The sequence below is a fragment of the Lotus japonicus genome, chromosome 5 (assembly GCF_012489685.1).
Source record: "Lotus japonicus ecotype B-129 chromosome 5, LjGifu_v1.2".
Classification (NCBI taxonomy): Eukaryota; Viridiplantae; Streptophyta; class Magnoliopsida; order Fabales; family Fabaceae; genus Lotus; species Lotus japonicus.
The window spans coordinates 12,915,770-12,926,500 of NC_080045.1; the positions used below are offsets into that span (position 1 = coordinate 12,915,770).

The following is a 10,731-nucleotide window of genomic DNA, read 5'->3' on the forward strand; positions in this document are numbered from 1 at the left end:
GTAATCCGTTTACACGGGATTCCTTCGTCAATCATAAGTGATCGTGACCCTTTATTCGTGAGCCATTTCTGGAAGGAATTGTTCCGATTGCAGGGGACTCAGCTGAAAATGAGTTCAGCATATCATCCGGAGACAGATGGTCAGACGGAGATTGTTAACCGTTGCTTGGAAACATACCTGCGTTGTTTTGCGGCGGATCAACCGAAGACTTGGGCTTCGTGGCTTCATTGGGCGGAGTATTGGTTTAATACTTCATACCACTCTGCCACACAGCAAACTCCGTTTGAGGCAGTTTATGGTCGGAAGCCTCCGGGAATCAAGCGTTGGGTGCTGGGAGAAACTCGTGTGGGGGCTGTTGAAAGGGATTTGCAAGATAGAGATGAGGCGCTGCGTCAATTAAAACAACATTTGTTGGTGGCTCAGGAGCGGATGCGCGCGCAGGCGAATGCAAAACGCAAGCATCAAGAATTTGAAGTTGGAGAGTGGGTTTTCGTCAAACTCCGAGCTCACCGTCAATTGTCTATGGCGAATCGTGTTCATGCCAAGCTGGCTGCGCGATACTTTGGTCCTTATCCTATTGTGGCTCGTGTGGGGGCGGTGGCTTACCGGTTGAAATTACCTGAGGGAGCACGTATTCATCCTGTTTTCCACATATCCTTGCTTAAGAGAGCTGTTGGTAGTTATGCGGAGGAGTCTGAATTGCCTGAGCAATTGGACGGAGAAGAGTTGCCTTCAATCCAACCAGCGTCAATTTTGGCTCATCGTGACATTCTGCGTCAGGAAGAGAGTGTTCCACAGGTTCTAGTACAGTGGCAGGGCAAAACACCAGAAGAAGCTACATGGGAAGATGTTACAACAATTCGAAGTGAGTTCCCAAGGTTCACCCTTGAGGACAAGGTTGAATCTTCAGGAGGTGGCATTGTTAGAGAGGCAATTCAAAATGGGATTTTAACACATGATGACGCAGGGCCAAGAATATGGAAGGTGTACTCTAGAAGGGGGCAGAAGGAATCTATTACTAACTAACAGAATGCACACCTGGCAGAGAGAGAAAGAGAGCAGAGGATTGTATTTAGATTTGTTATAAGAAGGTAGTTAGGGAGGGGTAGAGAGGTATCTCATTGGATAGCTTTTAAGTGTAATGGATAGGAAGCACTGAGCTTCCTATAAGGAGCTACGCTCTGGTCAGTAAAGGGATCCATTCCCCTTCTCTGTAATTCTCCAAATCTATCAATAAACAATCATCTTTCTCTTACTTTTAAATTCCCAGTTTGCTGTTTTCATTGTTGGGCAAATTGTTTCCTAACACTAGCTGAGTAAGAGTGGGAGGCAGCAAACCTTCCTCTGGAAAGGACTCCACATCTTCACATTTTCCCTCAAAAAAGAAGTGCACAAGGGAGGTCAGACATGACATGTTCCAATCCACACGGTTGGAGATGAGTTTGTCACAATCCCTGATCATGAGTGATTCCAAATTAATTGGAAAACCTCCAGAAGGAAGTGACTCAATTTCTGGACAACTCTACACTTGAATTTCCTTTAAACTTGGGAGAAGACTCTGCATCCCTTCAGGAAGTGACCTTAACCTGTTACAGTAGCGAACCTTCAAAGATATGAGATCGGGTGCGGGCAATCCTCCATCTGGAAAAGCTACAAAATTAGGACATCTCCATATACACAATGAATGGAGTGAAGTGAAGAGTTCAATTGGTCCCTCCCTTTGTGGAACTGAAGCTGTTAAACATTCCAAATTTTCATTACCCCAGATGACCAGAGACTTGAGGTTGGGGAAGAAATCCAGTGGGAAGGACTTGAGAGAGTGACAACTGTTGTGTATCTCTAATGATTCTAGTGACTGGTGGTGGTGGCGCCCATTTACCTGTTCTAGAATTTCCACGTTCCAGCAATTGTCAACGTGTAATGTACGCATAGAGGGAGCGCTTGGAAGTGAAGTAGCAAGCCGATTACAGTATCTCATGGTAAGATTTGTAAGAGATGGAAGACAACTAGGCAATTCCCCAAGTAGAATTGGACATTCCTCTAGGTGAAGCTCTCTAAGACAAGGAAAAGCCCTGCAACTTTCTTCATCAATCCATTTCTCCCATGCTGGCATACTATAAAATGTCAGAATTTCAAGAGAACGAAAAGGCTGATTCCCTGCAGAGCAACCGACTCCGTAGAATTCCGGTCCAATGCTAACCAGACCCTCAAACTTTGAAATATGAAGTTCTTTCAAAGAAGGAAGCTGCCCAAGTGGTGGCAACATGTAGCAGTATTTACATTGTTTAAGTGACAAGCAAACTAGGTGGAAGAATGAACGATCTCCCAGCCAGGATGGAAACTGTGTACCTGTATAATGAAAGATGTCGAGCACTTCCAATTTGGTATGTGGCTGCAGATTTTCAAGTATTTTGTTTTCATGCTGGGAATTTTCAGTATCAGCTGCTCGGCCCCAATCGAAACTCAACCGGTGAAGATTTTTCTTTTCCTTGACCTTTGCCTTCATTGCATCTTTGGGATCAACCACATGTTTTAAGTTTTGGATCTGCAAAGAATCTCCTAAATGTACTAGTTCGCCTAATTCAGCAATTGAAGAAGCTTGCCCTCTGCCAACAACAAAATTACTCAACTTTTGGAGGCTTTTCAGTTTACTAATCTGCAATGGCATCCCTTCTATGCGAGTTCCTGTGATGTCAAGGTATCTTAAATTCACAAGACAATGCATGTTTCTTGGCAATTGTGTGAGATTAAGACACCTTGCAGCCTTCAGTGTTTGTAAATTGTATAGAGATGTGATTGAACTTGGAAACTTCTTTATTTGAGTTTGAGACACATCTAGATATCTTAGATGTCTTAGTTTGCCAATGAAGAGGAGAAACTCATTGATACTACCACGGGCACCAACCAAAGATAACACCCTTAAACGCCGTAGCTTGGTGAATAGATCGTGAGGTACCTTGTTCAGAATGCATATGGGTGGATCTGCCATGCTTTGCTGCAGAAAGGTGCGCAGACTATTTGCTTTGTCGAGAGCCTCAAAGTCTATGGAGGGGTATCTGCATGCAGTGATATGTGATAAATGACGAGTTCTTCTTTCAACATCTTCAATTGAGTTGTTCTCCAATCTGATGCAAAATTTTCCAGATACGTAGTGAGCTAGGTCATTGATAAGATCATGCATCACAAAGAGTGATTCATTATTGATAGATTGTTGGAAAAATGACCTAGATACCAGATCATGAAAGTACTCATCTCCAACTTCTTCAAGTCTCTTATTCCTCTGTGGTGCTTGTAATAAATTTTCTGCCATCCATAGCAAAACCAACTCTTCCTTGTCAAATTCATAGCCTTTAGGAAATATTGAGCAATAAGCAAAGCATCGTTTCAAATGTGAAGGGAGATAATAATAACTCAATCTCAGAGCTGGAAGAATATTGCTCACTGTGTCTGGCAACTCCCATATGCCACTATTCAATATGTTGTCCCATTCTTTGATGTCAGTTTTTGTGCGTAAGAGACCTCCTAGTGTTTTTGCTGCAAGAGGCAATCCCTTACATTTTGTAGCAATCTTTTTACCCATTTCTTCCAAAACCTGATTTGTTCTTGAGCTCCTATAATCAAATGCATGTTTTGCAAACAACATCCAACAGTCATCATCTGATAAGTAACTCATATGATATGATGGAGTAGTTTGCATTATTGATGCTACACGCTCACTTCTTGTAGTAACAATGATCTTACTCCCATGAGCACCATATTGAAAAAGATTTCTCAATATCTCCCAATCAACATAATTTTCATTCCACACATCATCCAAAACAAACAGAAATTTCTTTCCCATCAGACTTTTCTTGAGTTCAAGTTGAATTGAGTTTAGATCTCTAATTCCATAATTGCACATAGTAAGAATCTCCAAAACTGTTTCTGAAATCTGAAAAATGTCAAATTCTTCTGTAACACAAACCCAAGCTCTAAGATCAAAACTTTCTGTCACTGTATCATCATTGTAAACAAGTTGAGCTAAGGTGGTCTTTCCGATTCCAGCCATACCTACTATAGGGATCACTCCTATCTTGTTATCATCACTTTCTACATCAAATAGTAGCTTGATTATAAACTCTTTGTCATCATCTCTTCCATATACATCAGACCATTCAATTAAAGATGTTGATGGAGTTTTTTGTGACAATTTTCCCACCACACCCCCTGTTAAACCAAGGACATCTTTCTGATTTGCAATAAAATCAAATTTATCAATGATCTCCTCCATGTTTACTTGTAGTTCTTTATCATAGGAACTCCTAGTAGAGTAAAAGTTCCTTACCTCACATGCACCAGATTTAACTCTAGTGAAGATCTCATCCAATAGATCATCAGCTTCATATGCAGCATCTTTAAGCTCATCGAGCCATTCCTTCACTGATCCATTTGTAATTTGCTTTCCCTCTGCATCATCGAGAACTCCATTAAGTGACAACAAAATCAGCTTCAACTTCTTTAGCAACATGTAGTCCAGTTTCTTCCCCTTCAAGAAGCTCACAACCTCAGGGGAAGTTATTCTATCAAGCAATACATTAAAGATAGCACCTAGAAAAGCTCCACCAACGAGTTCCAGAACCATAGTGTCTCAATAACACAAATTTTGAATAGGATTGATAGAAAAAGTTTAGCCTCTGTATTGATGAATTATGAACAAAGAAGAACCAAACTTGTTGACCCAGTTTAGGTATGCACATAACATAATTTAATAAGACAATAATGAAGGGCCCAACATGAGAAAAAAGGAAGCCTGGGTGAACCTTCCAGGAAAAACTTGTGTCTGTCTATATAGTTTAAAGGGCTAAATATGGTTTCGGTCCTTGACTAATACACTTGAATTAGAAATAGTTCCTAAGAGATAAAACGTGTTTTTCATCCCTAAAAAAATTTGTCTGATTGTAAATAGTCCTAATGACGTTACAATGCAGATTTGATATTAATATTTATCAGAACAATGAATTGTGGAATCAGTTTTGGTCCCTCTTATTCCTCCCCTCTGTTTTTTTCAGCCACTACCACCACCAAGCCTCCATCTTCTTCCTCCCACTCTCACTCCCACCATCACACCCAAACACCTCCAATCCCTAAAAGTTTTCAGCATCAACACAAAAAAGCAAGTATCGTAATAACTAATAGGTGTTTTATAAATCAGAGTACCACCATTACCTCCAAATACCAAGTTTTTTTGGTACATGGGAAAAATAACCAAAGCGCTAAAACATCCCTAGACAGGAATGGAGCAACTATACTACTACTAGGGGGGATCCCTAAGCTCAGAGAAACCGAGTGCCCTCACCCGCCAAGCAATCCGCCGGGCCATTAGGCTCCCTAGGAAGAATATGTCTAACACGAACCACCCATCTCCGGGATAGCAGAAGGTGGAGGGACTGAAGCAAAGCCATGGAACCCATGATCATGATCACTCCATCACCACCGTCCATTGTCAGGGGCAACCTCCAGCTTGCCGGTGAACAATACGCCCTTAAGTTCAGTTCAGCCAGGTTTCACTCTCCATCCTCCTTCGTCCTTGTTATATTTTCTTTGTTTTGTTTTTGAGATTGCAATCTATCTATCTATCTTCGTTCTAATCGCATTTTTCTTATCGTTGTTTTTTTTAACTGAATTTTGCAATCCTTTCCTTCGTGTTTGTTATATGTTTTGGTTTTTGATAATTCAATTCTAGTTATTTAACTCAAACTTTGGTATTTGGTGAGTTAGTCAAAGCTCTTCAGGGAAGGGATCATGATCATGGGTTCCATGGCTTTGCTTCAGTCCCTCCACCTTCTGCTAAATCTATTACATTTGGGCCTTGCCTAAATCTATTACATTTGGGCCTTGTCTATGGTCTATTGGGCCTTAGTATTGACCCATACGCCTAACTAAACCTATCTGGACACTAGCGAGCTCCTTCGTTGACTCGCCTTACCCAGCGTTGTCCTAACGTTAAGGTCTCGCAAGTATCTGGTTTGGCGGGACCTGTCCATAAGGCAATAGCCTATTTAGTTTATTATTGATAATCAAATTTGAGAATTTTCTCTCTTTACTGGTGGATTCCAGACTTTCTGGTGGATTCCAGAGTTATCTTTTTAGGGTTCAGCGCTTGCTAACCCTTACCTTCTGGTGGATTCCAGAAACCACCTTTTTAGGATTTGCGCTTGCAATCCTAGTACGACTTCCGCTACATCACATGGTTGGAGAAAAAAGCAGCTACAAGCAACTCTCAGGCTCAGCTTTGGATGAATTTGCCAAATGTTGAAGGTAGAGAAAATTGTGCCAATTTCTATCACTTTTGTTGGGGTCTTGAGTGCATCACAGGGACATGGGGCTTATGTATTTTGACATGATAACTAAAGAGTACAATGTTGAACCAAGGTAAGAGCATTATGGGGGTCTTGGGGGAGGGAGAATGGAGTAAGAGGACAGGAGAATCTGATCATGGACTCACTCGCAGAGATCAAATTGAAAAATGAAGTGACCAAATTTACATCCAAGTGGCACTTAACTTAACTAACAACATCACCCTTAATATTTTCAAAATGGAACATTAGGAATTTAGGATTATAATTGGCACCCTATTTGTCACTTAATGGTAACGCGCCACATTAGCCTTTCGGTTAAGTCTCACTAGCGAAAATAAGGTCGGACCACCATGGACTAATGTGTCCAACTTTTGTACATTCAAGGTGTTTTAGACCATTTTCTACTTCCAATGACAAAATTGAACTCCCATTTCTTCAAGAGACCAAAATGACTATTTAGTATTTACTCAAAAATAAATTGAATAACACAATCGACTAGACGAGTAAAATAATATGTAGCCTGTTATTTTTAAAATGGGGTGTATTTGGATGTTCCAATACTATTAAGAGAAGATATCTTTATTGGATTTTAAATCAAATATTTTGGTGGACGTATATTTATTTTGAGTACCATAGTGTTATTTTCATATTCAAAATTTAGGGTTACGAATATTCTTATATTGTGATTTCCGATCAGCCATTAATTTTTACCTAATTTAAAAACATTGAAGACTAGCCATTAATTTTTACCTAATTTAAAAACATTGAAGACTCCTAGTGCACAGCCAAATCAATCACACTAGTTGCCTCAAATTAAAAGCATTGTTCAAAAAATAAGTAAAAGAAAAAAAATAAGTTCTCAATTCCCTTCCTTTTAAAAACAATCCCCCAATCTACCCGGAAAAGTTTTTTTTTAATTAGAAAGATAAATTACACCCTCCAAAAATTGATATTAAACCTCCCACACACAACCCATATGCCTTTAAAAATAAAACAATTAAAATGCAAATAAAAGAACGAGTAATATTTTGATTAACATCAATCTAGGGTCAAGCCATTCATAGCAATTTCCGATTTCACAAGATCTGGTGTGCAAATCGAACTGCCTATCATCCAACTCCCATTCCAGTCGATTTGACAGGAGCAACTTTACCAATTCTAAGATTAGTAATGAGAAATGAATGAGAATTGATCCAATTCGCAGTTCAACTGCTCAAAGGAATTCTAAGACATTTACCTTCCTCACAAGAATTATAAAACAACTTTCTTGTCAGATTATAACTAATCTACAAAATAAACTTGGTTGGTAATTCTCCAGGCACATTTTTAGATGACTAAATGCTTCCACATAGTTGAGAAGTTGGAACGGATAAACAATAAATATTTGATTCATCTACTTAAACAATAAAGCCGTAACATTCGGACTACAAAAAGTTTCAAATAAAAACAATCAAATCTAAGCACTCGATTTAAGTTCAAGAGTATCAGCTCTTCTCCATGAAACCTATTAGGTATTTGCTACGGTGTAACTGTTGGAAAACATTGATGTCGTGCAGCACAGAACTCCCACCTACCTGTGAAGGTGAAACAATACCAAGAACATGGAACATTGATGAGGAAAAGCAACACCACACTTCTAAGATGTCTTGCATTAGAAGAAAAAAGAAACAAATAAATGGGGATAGAATAGTACCAAAGTCCTCTGTTGATAAGGTATAGATGAAAGGTAAAATCCTCAAAATTCGCGCTTGGGCTTAGAATCTGCTTGTGAGACCTTAATAGCTCTGCCATTCAAGTCCTGCAATCAATATCAAATAATCAGAGCCTGGTGATCAAATACATAACTGAGTGTGGTGCCATCGAAGATAAAGTCAATACAGCCAGTTGCAAGAATGCAGGTCAAACAGGCAAGAACATAGCTTTCTACAATACATGATGACATGCAAATTCAAAAATTCAATATTATTAAATGGATTGCACTTTTACAAGGGATAAAACCTGTTTATAATATGACAAAGACAACTTGTAAACATGTACCCATACAAATTAAGAATGCCAACTCATTAAATTGCAGTTCTACACACATCTTCATTGAGTGAACTCCAAAATGTAGATTTTCAAGCAGTGACAAATATGTACAAACTTGTACAGAACAAGAAATTGATGAAATGCTTAATACAAGTTTTTCTTTTCATAACAAGCAGATTTTGACATGTGAATTCTGAAACTTTTCATCCAAGATTACACTAGACCATGGCAGAAAAAGTAACTACAAAGGATTAATGTGCTTACCGCTCCATCTAGGGACCGAATTGCACTGTTGACCTCATCAGGGCTGCTGAAAGTCACAAATCCAAAGCCTCTTGATCTTCCACTTTCCCTATCATAGATAACCTTTGCATCCACAACCCTTCCTTGTTCACGAAACAATGACTCAAGTGCTGCGTTGTCAACACCCCAAGCAAGATTACCTACATGAACACGGTTTTCGCTGTATGAAGAAGAGCCACCCCCTCTGTAACCATCTGAACCACCTCCTCTGTAACCATCTGAACCACCTCTGTAACTATCTGAACCACCTCTGTTGAAAGAATTATTCCTAAAACGAGGATTCTCATTAAAACCACGGTTCTCGTTTTTAGGAGGTGGTCCAGAATTTACTCTCAGTGCCCTTCCCTCCAGCTCCTATAAGTTTTCAAAAAATTAATCCTTAGATGTCATAAACAAAATGGTCAGAGGCATACATAACAAAAGTACATAACAGATAAACAAATATATTCATATTTGACATCATATATAAACTCAATCTAAATACCTCTGCAAGCCAACTTCACTAAATAATTCATTATCTAAAACAAAAGCAAAATTGAAATTCTGAAAATAAATTATCCTTATCACTAAACAAATTATCATAAACTTACATAGTTATTGAACTGCTGAGCAGCTGCTTCAGCTTCCGCAGCGGAAGACATAGTCACAAAAGCAAATCCCCTACTATTTCCAGTCATTTTATCATAAATCACCTGCAAATTAAACACCAAGAACATCACAACCAGAAACACAGTATTCAAAATTGTGGCCAGCCCAAGTGAAATTGACAGCAACCCATTTCAATTCTCCCAAAAGGGTATCAAATTAAAGCATCAAAAAACAAACTTGGTAATTACCTCAACTACTTCAACGTTTCCAGCGTCTTGGAAGAGCTCAGCGAGCTGGGCACTGTCGACACTGAAAGGAAGGTTTCCGACGAAGACCTTGTGGTCAGGGGCGAAGGAGCGGGTCTCTGCATCGTCGCTGAAGGTGTCCTCTTCCTGGTCGAACTCAGAGGAGACGGCTACACGGGTGACAAAGCGAGAGGAAGAGAGCGACAACGTTGAAGGAAGAAACACTGCGGAAATGGAAATGGATTTGAAGTTAGGGTTGAGGCAGAACGATGAAGAGAAACGCTGGGAAGAACCAAGAGGTTGTCGAGTTTGGAGAATTGGAAGAGCTAGGGAAGTTGCAGAGGTAGTAGACATGGCTAAGGTTTAACGGATAAGGTTGAGAGAAATGGAAAACTAGGGTTTGGAAATACGAAGGAGAGTGATTTCAAAGAGAGTGAGCAAGAGTAGTGATATTTATAGAACTGAAAGGAAAGGTGAGAATCAGAAGATGCATGCTGATAAGGTAAGGGTAGGGTAGTAATGCAATTTACTATTTTGTCCCTCGTATATGCTAGATATTTTCTTTCTTTCGAGGCTATTTGGGCCGACCACAGTAGCTAATTTCATCGCAGTTGCAACTAGGTCTATACTTCTATTGTCGCAAGTGCTTGCAATAAGAAGTAAGTGGCTGACCGTAAAATGTATCTCGTTTTTAAGGATAAGAATTGAATCTCTAATCTTCATTTTCATTAAGCAGTTGGAGATTAGGAATCAACCGTCGAAAATTGTAGTAACCCTTTCGTTGCGGATGTTTACATTAAGTGATAAACGATTGGTTATGAAATATGCGCAATTTATATGGGCGAGAATCAAATCTCTGACTTCATGATTAGGGAATGAGGTGAACCATCACAATAGAACTTGTGATTTTTTATTTCCTTTTATGTGGATAGATATTTTAGCAAAATTGTATTATTTTTTTCCTGGTCCAAGTGGTAAAGTGCAATGGGCTGTGTGAAATGTGTGCAGAGATATTTTGAGTCCCAAATGGTTAATGGCATGTTGTCATGGCCCAAATGCCATACAATAGATCCAAGTGTGCGAAACGAGTTGTTTTTGTGTTTGTTTTTTACTTGGAGACAACCAAACAAAAGCTGGATTTCATCCTTTTGGTTTGCAACTTGCAAGTGGGTGCGACATGAGATTTTGGTTCTTCCACATGACCAAGTTTCCATAATCGTGCAAAATGA

The 10,731-nt window shown here is 39.4% G+C and overlaps 2 protein-coding genes across 2 annotated transcripts; both read right to left on the reverse strand.

Moving 5' to 3' along the window:
* Positions 1–966: 966 nt before the first annotated feature.
* LOC130717496 (putative disease resistance RPP13-like protein 1) lies at positions 967–4,853 on the reverse strand. Its single transcript, XM_057567735.1, has one exon. The coding sequence runs from the start codon at positions 4,619–4,621 to the stop codon at positions 1,523–1,525; it is 3,099 nt and encodes a 1,032-aa protein (XP_057423718.1). The 5' UTR covers positions 4,622–4,853; the 3' UTR covers positions 967–1,522.
* A 2,845-nt stretch (positions 4,854–7,698) lies between these two features.
* On the reverse strand, positions 7,699–9,942 carry LOC130717909 (29 kDa ribonucleoprotein A, chloroplastic-like). Its single transcript, XM_057568310.1, has 5 exons — positions 9,506–9,942; positions 9,260–9,361; positions 8,631–9,023; positions 8,032–8,136; positions 7,699–7,912 (listed from the first exon to the last, which is right to left on the reverse strand). The coding sequence occupies exons 1-4, from the start codon at positions 9,854–9,856 to the stop codon at positions 8,074–8,076; spliced, it is 909 nt and encodes a 302-aa protein (XP_057424293.1). The 5' UTR covers positions 9,857–9,942; the 3' UTR covers positions 7,699–7,912; positions 8,032–8,073.
* Positions 9,943–10,731: the final 789 nt, after the last annotated feature.